Source organism: Sphaerodactylus townsendi, linkage group LG01, assembly GCF_021028975.2.
Source record: "Sphaerodactylus townsendi isolate TG3544 linkage group LG01, MPM_Stown_v2.3, whole genome shotgun sequence".
Lineage (NCBI taxonomy): Eukaryota > Metazoa > Chordata > Lepidosauria > Squamata > Sphaerodactylidae > Sphaerodactylus > Sphaerodactylus townsendi.
Window position 1 is genome coordinate 188824547 of NC_059425.1, and position 21226 is coordinate 188845772.

Consider the following 21226-nt stretch of genomic DNA (forward strand, 5'->3'; position numbering starts at 1 on the left):
AATGCAGATCCCGAGGTTTCTCTTCGGCCTCCTCTCCAAGCAAAAATGTTAAAGTGGAGGTTGTGTCGAAGGGGGGGAAAAAATCCCTTCTTTTCCAAAGGCATAAACAGCACTGATTTCCTACCCAGACATTTAAACATAAGATACAGCTAGGCGCTGAAAGTACAGTTGCCAATCGCCAGGTGGTGGCTGGAGATCTCCTGGAATTACAGCTGATTTCCAGGTTACTGAGGCCCTTTCCGCACTGGCCTTTCTGCTTCTGTTGATTCTCCAGCACACGTTTTCCTAGAATATCGGGACAGCAAAAACGGCTGCAAAAACTGGGGACGGCAAAAACGCCGTCCCGAGGGAGCTGTTTGTATGGGGGGCACAGCTGCTTCACAGCTGCGCCGCCCTCGCTCCTCCCCAGCGGCGTGAAGCCACCATTTTCCCACCTCGCTCCCCGAGCGAGGTTTTTGGAAAACGGCAGCTTCCAGCCGCTGCCGTGCAAACAGCAGCGGCTGGAAGTCGCCATCCCTCCCCCCTTGCCCCATCAACTTACCGTCCCTGCAACCGTCCAGCGTGTCACCAAGGCCTGGGGACACGGCCCCCTGCCCTGCGACTCCAGAGTGGTTGCGCAGGGCAGGGGGGCGTGTCCCCTGGCCTTGGCGACGCGCCGGACAGTCGCAGGGACGGTAAGTTGATCGGGCGACGGCGCAGCACGGCGCCGTCTTCCTGGTCGTTATTAGGACCGTTCGTGCGAACGGTCCCGGGGGGTTGGGGCAGCGTCATGTACGCCGACCCGACCCGCAGCGTGGCCGTGAGGAAGCGGCCAGAGATCAGTTTCCCTGGAGAAAATTGCTGCTTTGGGAGATGGACTCACCCTGCTGAAGTCCCCACCAAAACCCAGCCTCCCCAGAGTCCATCCTGAAAATATCCAGGAATTTCCCAACCCAGAGCCGACCACCCGCTCCCTAAGGTTCTTGAAGGGCTCGGTCACTGTTCCTCGGCCCAAGAGCTCAGTATTCTTGAGGCACCTCCCAGAGGCACTTTGAAATCATTTACCCAAAGAAATCACCAGTTGTGTCTCAGGGTTCCCTTTCTAGCAGCGGTCCCTCTAAGGCCTCCATAGGGTTCTGTGGTGCAGAACTGAGCCGCAGCAAGCGCTCACCCTGCTGGGCGGCCACCCGACCCGCTCGGCACCAATATGGTGAATGTTGGTACTCTATTCTAATGGGTGGTGGAAGGTAGGAGTTGAAAGTCCACAATATTTTATTTATTTATTTATTTATTTTTTCGATTTATTATACCGCCCCATCCCCGTAGGGCTCTGGAAGAAGATGAAGAAGAGGGAGGAGGAGGAGCAGGAGGTGGAGCAGGAGGAGTTTGGATTTATATCCCCCCTTTCTCTCCAGTAGGAGACTCAAAGGGGCTTACAACCTCCTTGCCCTTCCCCCCTCACAACAAACACCAATTGGCCATGCTGGCAGGGGCTGATGGGAATTGTAGTCCATGAACATCTGGAGAGCCACAGGTTGCAGACCCCTGATCAAGGGCTTGCCCTTAGTGTTTCAAGCCTGATACAAGACAGCAAGTACCACTGCATAACTAAGGACTTTCTTTGAATTTTGGAGAAAGGATTATTATTCTACTTAATTTGAACTGAGCTTTATCAAAGTCACCTTTATAAAAAGGCCCCGATGAATTTTGTCCTTGGCTGGGCCAACAATTACAGTATAATTCTGAGCAAGTTGAAGTTTAATCAAAAGTAAGGTGCATTTTATTCAGTTGGGTTTACTTCCAAATAAATGCACATAGGATTGCAGTCCTGGAGTGCTATCAACTTTTAAGTTGGTGTATAACACAGGATTCCGGTTGTTCATCTTGGCAAGTTTATTTATATTCCTCCTTTTTTTCCCTGTTGGAACATGAGAAAAGCCCAGAAAAGCCCCAATCTAGGCATGGACCTAAACCAGACTTGCTTAACTTCAGCAAGATTGCTGGATCATGCTTATTTTATTCCTTTATTAAAAACATTTGTTGGCTGCCTTTTTCCCATGCAGAATTCAAGGCGGCTTACAATGTACATAAAACAACAAAGATTTTTAAAAAACGTACATAGAAGACCACAATTTAAAACCTCCAATTAGGACAGCCAATAAATATATGTCACAGAAAAAGATTTTAGTAGAGTTGTATATTCCTCGGCCACAGAACTTTGTTGTAGATTTCTCCGCCTGGGCCCAAGCGCCTGCCTAGCCCTGCTCCCCCCATCCATTTAAAAGTTTGAAAGTAAAAAAATATATTTTGGCAATCAGTTTAACGTATCAAAGTACTGTGTTCAATAATGCACAAAATAATCGGTTTGACAAAGGCAGCATGTCAAAATGAATGATAATGCTCATGTTTGTTCAGGACTATATGCTAATGTGGAAGCATATAATTTTCTCAGCTGCTGCACCGCAGCTGTCAGTACTAACATCTTTTTCTGAGATGAAGTGTAGCCAAATGCAGCCCTAAATAAAACTGTCTTCACCTGCCTCCTGAAGATCAAAAACAAGGGCATCAGGTGCGCCTAGACAGGGAGGTGGTTCCCTAATTGTGAGGATGCCATTAAAAAAAGGCCTTGTCTCGTGTGCCCATGAAATGAACTTTTTTGATTGGTGGGACAATCAGGGAGCTTCTCCCTGTGAACTTAATTCACTGCTACGAACGTTTGGGGGATACTCTGGTCTCAAGACATGTCTTTGAGAGCAGCAGTGGCGTAGGAGGTTAAGAGCTCGTGTATATAATCTGGAGGAACCGGGTTTGATTCCCCGCTCTGCCACCTGAGCTGTGGAGGCTGATCTGGGGAACTAGGTTGGCCTGTGCACTCCCACACACGGCAGCTGGGTGACCTTGGGCTAGTCACAGCTTCTCGGAGCTCTCTCAGCCCCACCTACCTCACAGGGTGTTTGTTGTGAGGGGGGAAGGGCAAGGAGATTGTAAGCCCCTTTGAGTCTCCTACAGGAGAGAAAGGGGGGATATAAATCCAAACTCTTCTTCTCTTCTTCTTCTTAAAGGTCAAAACCACCATTGTGCCATGTTTTTAATGTCAAAACCATCACCTTGAATTGGACTCGAACTGGGATCAGATCAGTCGCCAGTGTAAGTGCTGTAGCATCAGAGCCACAAGCTTCCAGTAGCCGGCCACAACCAGCAGTCCGTAATCTGTCGCAGAAGAAGATGCTAGTATGGTCAGGTGCGGTTCAGCGGTCAAGAAAATTGTATGCTCCCTCCCACATTCGAATGTAGTCCCAAAGGAATATGAGAATTCTCTGACGGAGCTCTCTTTAAACCTCCCAAGCACAGGTGGGGGGGGGATGCTTTTTAAAATTTTATTTTGGATGTACCCAAGGCCCGACCTGGCAGGGAGATCCTCCTCCCCGAGGTGGATGACCAAGAGGTCCGGCGTGGCCAGCTGGAAAATGTACTCGATGAGCTTGGGCTCCAGCTCATGCCAAAGCATGTGCCCCTGCCCCATCCAGGCAATTCTTACATGCGCCCCGAGTCCGAGATGCCGGCCCCATTCGGAATTGCAGGCGTAGTCCCCGACTCTGTTGACGAGGCTGTGCCCCACGACCCACACCTGCCGATAGACAGTCTGCGGCGTCCCTGGAGGCACTGTGGAGGGAAATCAACAGGTCAGATGTGGGCGAATGTACGCCCGAAAGGCCTCCGACCGCCACCTGCCCAAGTTGCGGATGTCCTCCTGGGCCCTGCACTCTTGTGCCGCGGTCGTGGCGGCCCCTATTCTGAAAGAGTGCAAGCCGAACTCAGCGGCTGGTAGCCCGGCCCGGGCCAAACATGCCCTAAACACCGCCAGCATCTGGAACCTGGTGAGGGGGGACCCATCCTCGTGCACCAGGAGCATGCCACCCACCCGAGGCCTGTGCCGTAGCCACTCAATAAGGGGGGAGGGGGCAGGTAGCATCGCCCGGTAGAACTGGCATGGTGACCCAGGCCCCGCGGCCCTCTTGGTCGGTTTTTGAATGGGCCAGCCATGCGTAGACCATGTCCCCCGACAGGACGAGGTGCTCCATTTGCAGCGCGGTGCTGGAAGGTCGATCCCTGGTAGGGGCGACCAGTTCCCCAGGCCTGAAGGCCCCGTGGTGTGCCAGGTGGAAGGCGGCTGTGAAGAGCAAGCGCTCATAGCGCGAAGCGCACACCTGCCTTAACACTCCAGTAACCGCCCTCAACACTTCCTTGGTGACTGGGCGCCTGAGATCCCTCTGCCTGGTGCCCACCCGCCGCCACCCAGCCACAAGGCGGCGGACTACGAACGCCTTGGTCACGTCAGGGAAACCCGAAACTCTGCAATAAAAGGCGATGCCCGCCAGGTGCACCCCCATGGTGCGCGGGTGCATCCCCTGCCCATGGAGCCGGACCAGATACTCGAGGAGGAGGCCAGTGTCCACCCCGCCGCAGACCGGGCGCCCGGAGGTTGCAGCGAAGCTCAGGAAGTCGCACACGGCTCCGTCGTACTGCCTGCACGTGGCTGGTGCCAACGAGTTCAAAACACCTGTGATGACATCTCGTTGCCAAGGTTCCAGAGGGACGCCGGCACTGTCGCCGGGAACAGCTCCGCCCCGGGGGCCAGGCGCCGGAAACGATCCACCTGCTGGCGAGATAAGGCGTCAGCAATCTCATTCTGTAAACCTGGAATGAAAGCAGCTTTGAAGGAAATATTATAAGTGAGGCAGGTAAGAACCAAATTGCGAACCAAGCGCATGACCCGTGCCGATTTGCTCGACTGTCTGTTCACCACGCGAACCACTGCCTTGTTGTCGCACCAGAAAAGCACCCTTTTGTTAAGCCAGAAGTTGTGCCAGATGTGCACCGCCACCAGGATGGGAAACAGCTCCAGAAAGGTGAGATCCCTGGTGATGCCCTGCGCGTGCCAGTCTGGTGGCCAGAGGCCCTGCGCCCACTGACCCTGGAAGTACACACCGAAACCAAAGGCCCCAGAGGCATCAGAGTGCACCTGCAACTCCAAGCCAGGTTCCAAAGATGACTGCCACAGAGAGATGCCGTTGAAGCTTCGGATGAAGGACAGCCAGACCTGCAGGTCTTCTTTCATGCCCCGGGAGACCCTGATGTGATGGTCAGGAGACTTGCAGCCCAACAAGGACCTCGCCAGCCGGGAGCAAAAGGCCCTACCTGGGGCCACCACCCTGCAGGCGAAATTGAGGTGGCCGAGTAAGGACTGCACCAGGCGCACCCTGCATTTCCGAAGAAGGAGAACGGACTGGAGCAGGGCGGAAAGGGCTGAAAGTTTGTCTGCCGGGAGTGATGATGTGCCTAGAACCGTGTCCAGGTGGATGCCCAGGTAGCTGAGGGCAGTGGAAGGCCCCTCCGTCTTGTTGGGAGCCAAGGGAACCCCCAGCTCGGCGGCCAGGGCCTGAAAAGCCTGCAGGGCAAGATCACACTCCCTGGTGCCCTGCCTGCCGATGAACAAGAAATCGTCAAGATAATGGGTCACCAGCCCGGAGGGCACCCTCTGCCTGAAAGCCCATTCTAGGAAAGTGCTGAAAGTCTCAAAAGCGGCACAGGCAAAGGAGCAGCCCATGGGCATGGCCTTGTCCACGTACCAATTTCCTTGGAAGTGGATGCCCAGCAGCTCAAAATCAAGGGGGGAAATGGGCAGGAGCCGGAAGGCGGACTGTATGTCACACTTTGCTAGGTAGGCACCTGGACCCGCCTGCCTGATAAAAAGGATGGCCTCGTCCAGGGTGGCATACCGGACCGAACAGACCTCGGGGTCAATGAAATGGTTCACGGAATCGCCCCGGGGGTGGGAGAGGTGTTGAATTAAGCGAAATTCCCCCGGGGCTTTCTTTGGCACAACGCCAATGGGAGAGACCCTGAGGTTAGGGAGGGGCGGGTGGCTATAAGGGCCAGCAATGCGGCCAGCCCTGACTTCCTTGTTAAGCTTGTCAGCCACCACGCCAGGGAGATCATGGACTGATTTTAAATTGCTCGCTTGGTAAGCCCTCCTCGGGCCTTGATATGGGATACGGAAGCCGGAAGAGAAGCCATCCCCCAGCATGCGCGCAGCCCTCCTATCGGGATACCGCTGCAGCCACTCCATTAGCACCCCCAGCTGAACGGGTGTAGGAGCCAAAGACTGCAGCTGAGCGTGCAACTCAGTGTTTTGCGGGGGCGGGAGCGCTGCCCTGGCCACCGGCTTCTTTTTGGGAGGGCCCGGCGCCGGGTGACCGGGCCTGCCGAAAGGGGGAGCATCCGGTCGGCTTGGGGCAGCCGACCCTGCTGTGGCTGCCGGAACAGTTGGAGCAAACGTGCTCAAATCTGCATTTGGGCCGCTGGCAAGCGCCTCTGTTAAATTCCCAGCACAGCCCCTTTGCCCCCGCCCGCCCCGGGTAGGCTCTGCCGGGTTTCCCTGGGACGGATGGTTCCGCCGCCCCTCCCATGGCGGGCTGGACCACGACCATCCAAGTTTGGTCGTGAATGAGATCCCAACGGAAATGGCACTTGTGCGAAGCGTTCTTGCGGATGGCCTCGTCGTAAGCGATGGCCGCAGTTTCCCCGGCCAGCGCCTGAGCCCGCAGCACATGCGCCATGTGGGCTGCCAGGTGCCAAGCCCGCAGGGGATACGCGGCCCCGATGAGGGCCAGGAATTCAGTGAAACCCTGCAGCCAGTTATGGAAATTCCACTCGGCTGCCGCCGGGTCCTTTCGCTTTTTGTCGGCCTTCCCCCCCGACAGGCCCAACTCCCCCTCCCGCCGCAGGAACTTAAAGATGTCCACGTAATACCCATCCAGCGCCCGCTCCCGGAGCTTCCTGGGGAGATGGGACCCGGGCGGGTTGCCGCGGTCGTCTTGGGCCGGGCCAGGGGATGGCGCTTCCCCACCCCCCAAACGCCTGCACTTTGCAAGCCACGGTGGGAGAGCAGGCACCCTCTCCCCCCGCACCCAAAATTCCCCGGTAGCCTGCGCATCATCATCCTCGGTGGACTCACCCGATGATGAAGAGCTGGGAGATCGCCTGGAGGAACGGGAGCGCCTCGACGAATGCTTCCTCCTCCTGCCCTCGAGGCCTAAGGGCCGGGACGGATGCATCCACCGAGGTGGAGCGTGACGCTGACCGGTGGCGAAAGGTGCAGCTCCTCCGCTGTTCGGGCTCGCATCCGCCTCACAGACCGCACCGGCCGCCACTGACGCTGTGGTTTCAGGGCTCCCCACCCCCCACCGTGGGACTGGCTCGCCAGCCGGCCCCACCGAGGGCCTGGGAAAGGTGTGCATCAGCATGTCCGCCAGGGTTGCGGACCAAGGCGGGATCAGGGCCTGTCCTCGGGCCGGGCAAGTTCGGGCCGAGAAGATGCCGGGCCGGGCACTCCTCCGGACCGCTGGGAGGACTCCCCACTGGGGGAGACTGTCCTGCCAGGGCCCACCGGCCTGCTCCCTGCTGATGGGGGACAAGCCTGCCCGCGGGTCGCCCTCGCCGCTGCCCTGCTCCGGTCAACAACGGGGCTGCTGCCTGACGCCCCAGGGCTGCCTGGGCTCCTGACCTCTGTTCAGTAGAGCATGAGCTCTGCCCGATGGTGCCGGGCCGCCCCTGTAGAAGGCTCCCTGCTCTTGGCCTGCTTAGGCCCCATATGCTGTGAGACCAGTCACGCACTCCAGAAAAAGATGCAGAAAGAAGAAAAAAGTTGTATAAAGAAGCTTAAGAGAGCCAGAGAAAAAGGGAAGGAAAAATCAGCTAAGAGGCCGTGACCCGACTCCTTCCAGGCCTTACGCGAGACACCAACCACACGACCACGCCTTGCTGGTTCTCGCCGCCGGGAAGGGCGCGGACTGGGGAAGGCGTCTTAATATACCCAGGCTCCTCCCGCCTTTTTTGCTGGGAGCCAATCATTGCACCCGGTTCTGCAGCATGCCGCCAGGCCATGCATGCCCCTATTTTGCTGCGTTGCTCACCCCGGCAGCAATGGCTGCCCCTGGTTATTCAGGTGCATCTAATTTATTAACGTGTTGTGAGAAAACCACCTTTAACAGGCAGTGAACGGTACCTAGTTGGCTGACTAGTCGTTCATTTGGATTCGCATTCAGTTCCTGGAGCATCCCCTCCCCCCAAAAAAACCCTCATATTTTATCTTTAGAAAGAGTTGCATGTATTGAATGTATTAAATTTTTCAAAGATCAGCATGAAGAGTTCTGATTAAATACGGGCTCCAGCTTTTTTAAAAGCGCCTTCTGTCCCAGTTGCCTTAGGAGGTCATACATTACGATTACTTTGTAAACATCAGATTGTACAGAATTGGCTGCAGCGCACCACGCAGAGCGCAAACACACATGAAAAGTAGTTTTTTTAAAAGGGCTTATCTTCTACTTGTCAACTAGTTTATTTTTCATGCCAAGAAGTTTTTTTTAAAATATAAGAGCAGCTGTTACTTTGTAAATATTTTAATGGTTCTTGTTAAGTAGAGCTGTCAATGCCACAGACAACATTAAGAGACGGCTTTCATTCTTCCGTGCGATCGCATGCCTTTGAGACGTATTTCATCCTAGAAAGTGCTACAAGAATAGAAGTTGTTCCTGATTTGCAGGCACAGAGCCAGTGCACAGTCGGTTTATTTATATTACTGTGAGCTAAACCGAACAGGGGCAAAGATCCACTTAAGAAGGTATTTCTCTAAGTCTACTCAAAACGTCCCTCAGGCCAAATTGTACGAGCATGCGCAATCCGCTTCTCATGGAAATAGGTGGCTGGTTCTTATAGCCCAGCTAGTGACTTCCATCAAATCAGAGGAGGAAAGATCGGGTGCGTCTGTGTGTACAGCTTTATTCTGTTGGTGTGGCTCCTAAAATCCCATCCAGATTGTGTCTTGTCTTGACAGTGAACATAAGAACATAAGAAAGAGCCTGCTGGATCAGACCAGAGTCCATCTAGTCCAGCACTCTGCTACTCTCAGTGGCCCACCAGATGCCTTGGGGAGCTCACGTGCAGGATGTGAAAGCAATGGCCTTAAGAACATAAGAACAAGCCAGCTGGATCAGACCAGAGTCCATCTAGTCCAGCACTCTGGTACTTGCAGTGGCCCACCAGGTGCCTTTGGGAGCTCACGTGCAGGATGTGAAAGCAATGGCCTTCTGCTGCTGCTGCTCCTGAGCACCTGGTCTGCTAAGGCATTTGCAATCTCAGATCAAGGAGGATCAAGATTGGTAGCCACAGATCAACTTCTCCTCCATAAATCTGTCCAAGCCCCTTTGAAAGCTATCCAGGTGAGTGGCCATCACCACCTCCTGTGGCAGCATATTCCAAACACCAATCGCACGAATACCAATCACCAATCACACGTTGCACGAAGAAGTGGCCCCTTCCGCACATGCAGAATAATGCACTTTCAATCCACTTTCACAATTGTTTGCAAGCGGGTTTTGCTATTCTGCGCCGCCGCAAAGTGCACTGGAAGTAGATTGAAAGTGCATTATTCTGCATGTGCGGAAGGGGCCAGTGATAACCTTTGGGATCTTCTGTTGGAAAGTGGCTTAAAACAAAAAATCCTAAGGTTGTGTCATTGCTATAAAAGTACGATACGCTGCTCGCAAAGACAGTGTTGTATCCTTTAATGGCAACATGAGGCCTTGGAAGATGGAATCTTTAATCCAGAATAATTAGTGAGATACCAAATTAAAGAAGACAGAGGCCAAACTAATGTGTTTCAGAAGTTCAAAGGTTTCAACAAGCCTGATAGGGTTGGGGACTCCTGATTCGGAGGGATGTTTGGAGGATACATTACGTTGTGGCACCCTCATTATTACAATGTTTATGACATCTTATACAATGCTTTTGAGAATTTGTTACTAAGTACAGTCCCATCACGCTTCTTAGGTTTCCTAAGTGCCCTCACTGTATGTTTTGTTATTACCTTTATATCCAGTTGAATATTACTTATAATATAATCACCATATATCTTTATGAATAATCTTTATGAACAGTGTATGAGGTTTTGTAGGAGGTTAAGAGCTCATGTATCTAATCTGGAGGAACCGGGTTTGATTCCTAGCTCTGCCACCTGAGCTGTGGAGGCTTCTCTGGGGAATTCAGATTAGCCTGTACACTCCCACACACGCCAGCTGGGTGACCTTGGGCTAGTCACAGCTTCTTGGAGCTCTCTCAGCCCCACCTACCTCACAGGGTGTTTGTTGTGAGCGGGGAAGGGCAAGGAGATTGTCAGTCCCTTTGAGTCTCCTGCAGGATCAGATCAGAGTCCATCTGATCTGCAGGTTTGACTGTATATATTTGCTGATCTGTTTAATATCCTCATTATTACATTCAGGTGCCAAGCAAAGACTAGCACAGAGAGTAAGCTGCAGCATTGCAGTCAAAAGTTCGGCTCACAACCTGAGTTCGATCCCGACAGAAGTCAATTTCAGGCAGAGGCGTATCTGAGCAAACTTGAGCCCAGGGACAAAACCTGGATTTGGGGCCCTCTCCCCGGTATGGGCGGCCACCCTCCCTCACCATGACCAAACAATGATTTTTGCGCCAGTTCACAAAACACCTCCAGCCCCCAGCAAAACATACATGGCTCTCTCCCCATCAACTCTCTTTCCTAATTTTGTCCTCACACCAACCCTATGAGATAGGTTGTTAACCTGAGAAACAGCTCCAAGCCAGTGCGAGTGGGTATTAAGCATGTAAATCTCTCACAAATCACCCCCAGCAAAACATTTACCAAACAAATATCAGCATCATCTCTCACAAAACACCTCCAGTGGAATCCACCCCCAAACAGCATCACTTTCAATGGTGTTTAAACTAGGGAGCCCAGATTCTTCTTTTAAATCCACCTTAAAGGGAGAATCTGGGGTCCCCGGTTAAAACAACATTGAAAGTGATGCTGTTTGGGGGTGGATTCTCCCCCACCCTGAAACAGCATCACTTTCAATGTTGTTTTAACTGGGGACCTCAGATTCTCCCTTTAAATCCATGCCGAAGGGGGTGGATTTAAAAGGAGAATCTGGGGAAATTTGGGGGGTGCCTGCTGTCAGGGGTGCAATTGTCAAGCTAGCAGCACCAAATTTTCAGGGTATCTTTAGGAGACTCTCCTGATGATACCACCCAGGCTTTGTGAAGTTTGGTTCAGGGGGTCCAAAGTTATGGACCCTCAAAGATGTAGATGGGGCACCCCATTTGGGAGTCCATAATCTCACCAAACCTGGTTGGTATCATCAGGAGAGTCTCCCTAAAAATCCATGAAATTTTGGTGCTGCTAACCTAAAAAGTGCATTTCCTGCAATCCAAAAACTGAAAAAAATACTAAAAAATACAAAACACACACAAACAAACCTGAATTTTTTGCGGGGGCCCCATGTGGCCAAATGGGGGGGCCAGGGACATTTGACTCCCCATGTTCCCATGGCAGATATGCCACTGGGGAGAGGTAATGGCGAACCATCCCATGAAGTCGTTACTGTCGACGCAAGGAATAGGCGGGATGCGGCGATATCATCCAGTAGAGAGAAGCCAGTGGCGATATAGCGTGATCCGTGGATCTGGCTACTCTGATCCGTGGGTCTGGCTAATCTACCGAGCTGACGATCCCTGGCACCTTTTATTAGGGTTTTCGGGAAGGCGGGAGAGCGGGAGAATGTTGCACAATACATGAATCATAGGGGCTGCGGACGTGCGAGAGGAAACATTCCTGTCTGGGCCTAATCCATACCTGGGGGTATGCACCTTTTGTCCCTTTGTCCAGGACATCTTGTGACCCGTGAGTCACGGGGGTCTTGTGACCGGTGAGTCTGCTTGCCCAGAGGGCAACAGATGGCGCAGGCATTCCTGTGCTCTGTCTGAAGCTCTGCTGGGTTCGCTGGCTCACCCCAACAATCTCAAAAACATAGTCTGTATAGGGAACATCATGATGTGATGTCACCCCATGGGTCAGTAATAACCTGGTGCTTTAAAGAGGACTACCTTTTGCTTTTTTATATATATTTATAACGATCACAAAGGCAATCTCCCTAATCCCATGTATGCCAGTCTTGACTGGGATCGACTGAACAAATTACCAACTAGTACAGGAAACGGTTCAGCCCAGTCCAGCAAGAACCACTGATCTGGAGGTGGTGTGGGCAGATGAGCGGGTTTTACTATGAATAGCTAATGTTGTCTAAAACTAATCATTTCTGAGCACTGAGGGCACAATAAAGGCTTAATGGGATGTCCGTCCTCCATTTCTTGCCAAAGCTTTTTGAACTTATACTGGAGTACATCCAACTAGCCTTTCCACTCAGTCATGCCCTACGTCCCCCTTACTACTGCTAGGGCTGCTGCCCTTCAGGTGGGATCTGGAGTCGTCCTGGTAGTACACCATGCTCAGTCCATATTAGAATAAGGCAAAAAATATTATTATTATTATTATTTTCTAATCTTCTACCAATGTAACAATTAACTACACTTTGTTTTTTCTGTTGTGAATAAAGAATTACACCCGCTCTGTCAAAAATTGTATAACTAGAAATACTTGTAACAAAGAAGAAGAAGAAGAAGAAGAAGAAGAAGAAGAAGAAGAAGAAGAAGAAGAAGAAGAAGAAGAAGAGGAGGAGGAGAAGGAGTTTGGATTTATATCCCCCCTTTCTCTCCTGCAGGAGACTCAAAGGGGCTTACAATCTCCTTGCCCTTCCCCCCTCACAACAAACACCCTGTGAGGTGGGTGGGGCTGAGAGAGCTCCGAGAAGCTGTGACTAGCCCAAGGTCACCCAGCTGGCGTGTGTGGGAGTGTACAGGCTAATCTGAATTCCCCAGATAAGCCTCCACAGCTCAGGTGGCAGAGCTGGGAATCAAACCCGGTTCCTCCAGATTAGATACACGAGCTCTTAACATCCTACGCCACTGCGTATAATAATACCAAAGTATATAATACCAAAGTATATGTCTTTGTACTTTTTTTAAAAAAAACCTTTCAATAAAGATAATATAATATTTTCAAAAAAGCTTTATAATTGCAATTTGTAGTCTGGTAGTTATACACTGAATTACGGTGTCACTTTTGACCACTGAGGAAAGACAGTTGGCCCAAACTCATCTGCTTTTAAGGGTCAAAAAGTGTTCCCTCTGGACCCTTCTGTCCAGTGTAATTGTGATATTGTAGGTATTAGTAGAATATTACGGGCCTTTTAGAAGTGTTGATTATTTTCATTTGTAATAAATACATACGTATTCTTTGTATTTAGTAGTTTTATATTTAGTGGCCACTTCAAACAATTTGTTAACCTGGGTGCATGAGCATGATGTCACGATTAGACAGGGGCCCCCAACCTGGTGTCCATGGAAACCGGGATGCCTGCTGACACCTTTTCATGTGCCCAAAGCTTCTGATTGTCTACAGGAGATTTGATTGGCTGTGCAGATTTTGTAAACATGTTCTTTGGGCAGCAGCTGCCACCCCAGTACAAGGATCTGCCCTGTGTTACTGAAGTTAAGCGGTGGCGATCATTTTGTGGCTGGCTCCACCTCTTGAGGCAGACATTTTGTGGCAGCCATGTTGTCACTGCAACCATTTTGCCATGTCAACATTCCAAATGGGCCCTCAGGCTCAAAAAGTTTGGGGACCCCTGGGCTCGAGTGTCAGATTAGGAGCAGGGTAACCCAGGTCTAAATCCCCACCCTGCCATTGAAGCTTTGCTGGGTGACCAGGGATCCCAGACACTGACAGACAAAACAGAAAAGATCTGTAGAAAACCCTTTTAAAGTCTTTATCTGTGGTCGTTTCCCCACTTACCATCGACCACCCTTTGCTGCGCGCTACTCTCAGCGCGCGTCATTTCTGGCACGCTCCCGGGCTCCCCATCAAAAGGCGCCGTTTTGAGGAGCGCCAGGAATGACGCGCGCTGAGGGGGCGCGAGAGCGGCAGCGTTGGGGTGGCTGCGTTGTCGCCGCCCCTGTAGTGGGGAGTGCCGCGGGACCCCGCGCTACTTGGCGAGAGTAGCGCGCAGCAGATGGTAAGTGGGGAAACGACCCCCGCTCCCTTTCTTAATCCATACTTTGAATGCCTGTGTATATGTGTTGTGCCATCAAGTCATTTCCGAATCACAGCAACCCTACAATGTCCTATGTAAGAGAAGAAGGACATATTTATTTATTCATTCATTCATTCATTCATTCATTCATTCAGTTATTTATTTATTATTTGATTTGATATACCGCCCTATCCCCGAAGGGCTCAGGGCGGTGAACAATAAAATATAAAAGCATACATATAAGTTAAAAACAGTTACAGTCTAAAACGATGTCCCACAAAACCCATATGCAACCCTCCCAGGAGCAAAGTAGTGGGTCCTGATGTCGGTAGGGACCCCTGTAGAGCAGGGGGGCGGGGGTGGGGCACCCTCAGCGGCTGGTCTCTCCGAAGGCCCGGTGGAACAACTCGGTCTTACAGGCCCTGCGGAACTCTCCAAGGTCCCGCAGGGCCCGGACAGCAGGTGGTAGAGTGTTCCACCAGGCAGGGGCCCTGGCCCGAGTGGAGGCCAGCCGCATCATTGAGGGGCTAGGGATCTCCAGTAAATTGGCCTCTGCTGAGCGCAGAGGTCGACCCGGGACATATGGGGTAATGCAGTCCCGAAGGTACGAGGGTCCCAGGCCGCGTAAGGCCTTAAAGGTCAATACCCACACCTTGAAGATGATTCGGAATTCAACCAGTAACCAATGCAGGTGGCGCAACACAGGGTAGATATGTTAGTGCCGTGTTTTCGTGCAGTGTGGACATTTAGCGAAAGCACCACAATAGACATAGCATAACCCAGCCAAAATAAAATTCGTTATCATTTCTGTTTGTGCAGTTGGGTAAAAAGGCTTAACTGCTACAAGATCTTACTGCAATTCATGACCAGTGAGTGTGATAAAGATAAGAATGATGTTCCCAGCAAATGGCACCAGTACAGTGATTTATCCCACAGAGTTTTGTTTGTTCTACTTGTTCTTAATAAAATTGTGTACAGAAGAGCACACTCCCAGACAAAGTAGGAGCGCTCCCTCGTCCCATTTTAAAGTGCCCATTTGAACCATCTCAAGAGTTAATAAATATTCATGAGTTGAATGGGTGGTACTCTCCATATCTTCTTTCCTTATGAAAGCAATTACCATATCCTACATATTTTATACTATGTGATGATGATAATAATAAGCCCCATTCTTTGATTTTGTTTTTAAACTAGAAATTCTACGACACAAAGACAGAGAAGACGCCTTAAGCGAGACTTTTGCAGACTTGGCAATATCACCTCCAGAGGACCGGAGGTTTCAAAGCAGTCTCCTGCTCTCTGGCTCCAATTCTCTTTGTTCCACATATGCGACACAGAACAGCTCTGCCAGGTAAGGTGCTAAATACAGGTGTGCATTTGGATATGCCAAACTGAAAAAGAGGCACAATTTTAATGGAGCCAAAAAGGCAAAGCCCCAACCCCCCTAATTTTTCACAAAATGTTTTGCTTTTTCAAGTCTGTTATATTTGTGGGGCTCTGGGGGGGGCAGTTTTTTTGAGGTAGAGCCACTAAATTTGCTGTGTAGGTGCAGGTGACTCTCCTGACGAAGGAGAAAAATGGATACAAATTTGGGGGCCCATGAAATTGCACCCCTCCCCCAAGCTTTACCAAACAAGGAGCAGCAGTGGCGTAGTGGTTAAGAGCAGGTGGACTCTAATCTGGAGGAACCGGGTTTGATTCCCTGCTCTGCCGCCTGAGCTGTGGAGGCTTCTCTGGGGAATTCAGATTAGCCTGGGCACTCCCACACACGCCAGCTGGGTGACCTTGGGCGAGTCACAGCTTCTCGGAGCTCTCTCAGCCCCACCTACCTCACAGGGTGTTTGTTATGAGGGGCGAAGGGAAAGGAGTTTGTAAGCCCCTTTGAGTCTTCTATAGGAGAGAAAGGGGGGGATATAAATCCAACTCTTCTTCTTCTTCTTCTTCTTCTTCTTCTTCTTCTTCTTCTTCTTCGCAAGAACCACCATGATCTGAGGTGGTGTAGATTTGTTTTGGCTCTTTTACTATGAATAATAATGTTGTCTAAACTAATCACTTGAGCAACTGAGGGGTACAATAAAGGCTTAATGGGATGTCCTGGTCTTACTTCGCTAAAAGTTTCTTTTGAACTTATACTGGAGTGCCATCCAACTAGCCTTCCACCTAGTCATGCCCCCACGTCCCCCCCATTTCACCAAGGGCCACCTTCAGGTGGGATCTGAGTCATTCCAGTAGTACACCAGCCTGGGTCCATACTAGAATAAGGCAAAAATATTATTATTATTATTATTTTCTAATCTTCTACCAATGTAACAATTAACTACACTTTGTTTTCTGTTGTGAATAAAGAATTACACCCGCTCTGTCAAAAATTGTATAACTAGAAATACTTGTAACAAAGAAGAAGAAGAAGAAGAAGAAGAAGAAGAAGAAGAAGAAGAAGAAGAAGAAGAAGAAGAAGAAGAAGAAGAAGAAGAAGAAGAAGAAGAAGAAGAGGAGAAGGGAGCTTGATTATATCCCCCCCTCTCCTGCAGGAGACTCCGGCCATAATCTCTCCTTGGCTCCTTCCCCTCACAACAAACACCCCTGTGAGGTGGGTAACAGAGAGCCCGTGCTGCACTAGCTCCAAGGTCACCCTATTGGAGGGTGGAGGTACAGGCTAATCTGAATTCTAGATAAGCCTCCATAGCCTCAGGTGGTGAGCTGGGAATCAAAACCCGGGTTCCTCCAGATTAGATACACGAAGTTTTAACATCCCACGCCACCAAGCGAGCACAATACCCAAAAGAAGGCAATACCAAAGTATATAGTCTTTGTAATTCTTTTTAAAACCTTTCTAATAAAGATAATATAATATTTTCAAAAAAAGCTTCTTTATAATTGCAATTTGTAGTTCAAATATACACCGAATGGGTGTCACTTTGACCACTATATATACATTCAAACTCATCTGCTTTTAAGGGTCAGTGTTCCTCTGGACCCTTCTGTCCAGTGTAATTGTGATATTGTGCATTTAGTAGAATATTACGGCCTTTTAGAAGTGTTGATTATTTTCATTTGTACAAATACATAATGAGCCCTTTGTATTTAGTAGTTTTATATTTAGGTGGCCAATTTCCAAACAATTTGTTAACCTGTATGAGCATGATGTCATCGATTAGACAGGGGGGCCCCCAACCCATGTCCATGGAACTGATGCCTGCTGACACCTTCAGCCCAAAGCTCTGATTGTCTACAGGAGATTTGATTGGTCGCAGATTTCCGAAAATATTGCCCTTTGGGCAGTAGCCACCCCAGTACAAGGATCTGCCCCAGCTACTGAAGCAAGCTGCATGATCATTTTGTGGCTGGCTCCACCTCTGAGGCAGACATTTTGTGGCAGCCATAAGTTGTCACTGCAAACCATTTTGCCATGTCAACATTCCAAATGGGCTCCCTCAGGCTCAAAAAAAAAAAAAGGTTGGGACCCTGGCTCGAAAGTGTCAGATTAGGGAGCAGGGTAACCCAGGTCTAAATCCCACTCTGCCATTGAAGCTTTGCTGGGTGACCAGGGATCCTAGACACTGACAGGACAAACAGTAGCAAGATCTGTAGAAACTCCTTTAAAGTCTTATCTGTGGTCAAGCCTCACCACCTACCCAACCCCTGCCACCTTCTGGGTCAGCCTCCCCGGGTTCTGTATCAAAGCAGTTTTGAGGAGCGCCAGGAATGACGCTGGGCTGCTGGAGGGGGGGGGCGCCAGAGCTAGCTAGTGGCTGCGCTTGTCGCCAGCCCCCCCCTGTAGTGTGGGAGGCCAAGGGACACCAAGGCCACTTGGTGAGAGAAGGCAGCAGATGGTGGCGCAACCACCCCGCTCCCTTTCTTAATCCATACTTTGAATGCCTGTGTATATGTGTTGTGCCATCAAGTCATTTCCGAATCACAGCAACCCTACAATGTCCTATGTAAGAGAAGAAGGACATATTTATTTATTTATTTATTCATTCATTCATTCATTCAGTTATTTATTTATTATTTGATTTGATATACCGCCCTATCCCCGAAGGGCTCAGGGCGGTGAACAATAAAATATAAAAGCATACATATAAGTTAAAAACAGTTACAGTCTAAAACGATGTCCCACAAAACCCATATGCAACCCTCCCAGGAGCAAAGTAGTGGGTCCTGATGTCGCAGAACTCCCTGTAGAGCAGGGCGGGGTAAACCCCAGCGGCTGGTCTCCTAAGGTCTCGTGGAACAATCCTCAATTTACAGGCCTCCCAAGTGGAACTCTCCAGGTTCCAGAGGGGTCCGGACAGTAGGCAGGAGTGTTCCACAGGCAGGGGCCCTGGGTCCGAAAGTGGGAGGCCAGCCATCATTGAGGGGGGCTTAGGGGACTTGTAATTGGCCTCTGCTGATGCTAGAGGTCGACCCGGGACATAAGGGGGTAATGCAGTCCCCAAGGTAATGTAGGGGTCCCAGGCCCCGTAAGGTCTTTAAAGGTCACACACCTACACCTTTGAAGATGATTCGAATTCAAATCCAGTAAATCCAAATGCAGGTGGCTAAATTACAGTGGGTAGATAATGTTAGTGCCGGTTTCGTGGAAAGTGGGACATTTCTAGCTTCTAAAAAAAGCACCTCACAACAGATTATTAAAGTATAACCCAGCCAAAATAAAAATTCAAGTATCATTTCTGCTCTGTGCTGGGTAAAAAAGGCTTTAACTGCCACAAGATCTTACTCGTACTCCATGACCAGTGAGTGTGATAAAGATAAGAAATTTCCGATGTTCCCAGTAAAATGGCAATTCAGTACAGTGATTTATCCCAATAGAGTTTTGTTTGTTCTACTTGTTCTTAATGTACCAGGTACAGAAGAGCACACTCCCAGACAAAGTGAGCTTCCCTCGTCTCCATTTTAGTGCCCATTTGAACCATCTCAGAGTTAATAAATATTCATGAGTTGAATGGGTGAAAATTTCCATATCTTTCCTTATGAAAGCAATTACCATATCCTAAGCATTTTATACCATGTGATGATGATAATAATAATTCCATTCTTGATTTTATTTTAAACTAGAAATTCTAATGGCTAATAAAGATAGAGAGACGCCTTGTTTAGACTTTGTAGACTTATAATATCACCTCCAGAGGGGACTGAGGTTTCAAAGTAGTCTCCTGCCTCTGGCTCCACCCCTTTGTTCCACATACACAGAATAGCCTTAAGCAGGTAAGGTGCTAAATACAGTGTGCATTTGGATATGCTAAAACTGAAAAGAGGCACAATTTTAATGTGGAGCCAAAAAGGCAAAGCCCCAACCCCTAATTTTCTCACAAAATGTTTTGCTTTTTCAAGTCTGTTATATTTGTGGGGCTCTGGGGGGGGCAGCCATGGGGTAGAGCCACCTAAATTTCATGCAGAGGCAGGTGACTCTCCTGACTTAAGGAGAAAAAATGGATACAAATTTGGGGGGCTCCATGAATGCACCCTCCCCAAGCTTCACCAAACAAGGAGCAGGCATGAAAGTGGCAAGAGCAGGTGGACTCTAATCTGAGGAAACCGGGTTTGATTCTGCTCCAAGGTCAGCCTGAGCTGTGGAGGCTTCTCTCAGAATCTAGATTAGCCTTGGGCACTCCCACACACGCCAGCTGGGTGACCTTAAGGAAGTCACAGCTGAGCTCTCTGCCCCACCCACCCCTACAGGGTGTTTGTTATGAGGGGCTAAGGGAAAGTGAGCTCTGTGCCCTTGAGGCCTCTATAGGAGAGAGAAAGGGGATATAAATCCAACCTTCTCCTTCTCTCTTCTCTTCTTCTTCTCTCTTCTCTTCAAGCTCAGGACGCTCTTCAAGGAGACTCCAGTGTTTGGTGGCTCTACCTTTAAAAATAACCCCCCCAAACCCTCACAAAGTTTCCCCATTAACTAACATAGAAGTCATTCCTCCTTCAAGAACGCTGAGTTTGGTGAAGATTGACTAGAGGTCCGGGTTTTATCGAGGCCCCAAATTTCATCCATTATGTCCAGTGGTAGAGGATGGATGGGGCACCCTCTTTGGGAGACCATAAAATTGGACCTTCTGACCCAATCTTCTCCAAAATTGGGGGTTCTTGTGAGGAGAGTCATCAGTAGCTATGCTGAAAATGGGGCAGCCCTACCTTAAAAATCCATGTCCCAGAGCCCTAGAAAGATTTCCCATGGGGGTTTAGTGGACATGAACATTTTCAGCTGTTCAGGAAAAAAACTAGAAAACCCATATCAGTGTGGGGCTTTTTTCAACTTCTTTGAAAAAAAATGGGTCTATTAAACCCAAATTCAAAAAACACCAGAGAAAATTGGTTTACACCCCTAATGGTACAAGAAAGCTGCAAGGTAAAATCATCTGGATAAAATGGGCACTTAATTTGTCAAGTTAGCTGCTTTCCCACTTGCCTCCCCCCCCCTTCGCTTTTTCGCACGCTTCTCTCAGCCATTCCAGAAGGCCACTCAAGCCTCTAATGACCCCACGCCTGCACAGGGTCATCAAAAAGGCTACTGCAATGAGCAATCTGGAATGATCGAAGCCTGAGGGGCTGACAGCAGCAAGGCTACGGGCTGCATTGTCACCAGTGGGAGGCGCTAGACCCCAAGGCCACTTTAGCAGCTACAGCAAAAGGTAAGTGGGAAAACGCCCACTAACATCTAGCACAGTTCCCAGCCAGCAGAGACTTTAACTTTCACTTTAAAAGAGATTTTACCCAATGATTTCAAAAATATGTATTGCAACATAGGAATATTTCTTTGAAGGCAGATTCCTGTTAGTAAAAGAAATACTGTGAATGAATACCAATGCCCAAAATGAAATGCAAGAATTCTGACAGTATTCAAAGGCAATAATGCATATACATTCAACCATGTTAACTTCTAAAGAAAGTCTCCCAAGAAAGCTTGTTTTAAAACAAATTAAAGTTTTTTTTTAAAAAAAACAAAACAGTATTTTTTTGTTTCTTGCAATGGGATCAAACTATAATATGATTTACAAACTATAATAATCCCGCCTCCCATCTTTGCAAGTTCCTTTGAATGCAATTCAGAGGTGGGATCCAGCAGGTTCTCACAGGTCCCCGAGTAGATTACTAATTATTTGCGTGCCAGAGGGGCTACTTAATTGCGATTTTGCCAAGGTGGATTTTGGCCTTTAGCTACTCCCAGCAGTAGCTGAACTCTAGCAGTCTACAGGAGGTGCATCGCAAGGGTGCCTGCTTCATGC

At 49.5% G+C, this 21226-nt stretch overlaps 1 protein-coding gene across 3 annotated transcripts in view; it reads left to right on the forward strand.

Moving 5' to 3' along the window:
* Positions 1 to 21226, forward strand: part of LOC125435538 (WD repeat containing planar cell polarity effector) — a 308331-nt gene that overhangs the window by 252145 nt on the left and 34960 nt on the right. For all 3 annotated transcript variants that reach the window (XM_048501735.1, XM_048501743.1, XM_048501750.1), the window contains one exon: positions 15198 to 15354. In XM_048501735.1, coding sequence (XP_048357692.1) covers positions 15198 to 15354 — 157 coding nt within the window. The remainder of the gene's footprint in view (positions 1 to 15197; positions 15355 to 21226) is intronic.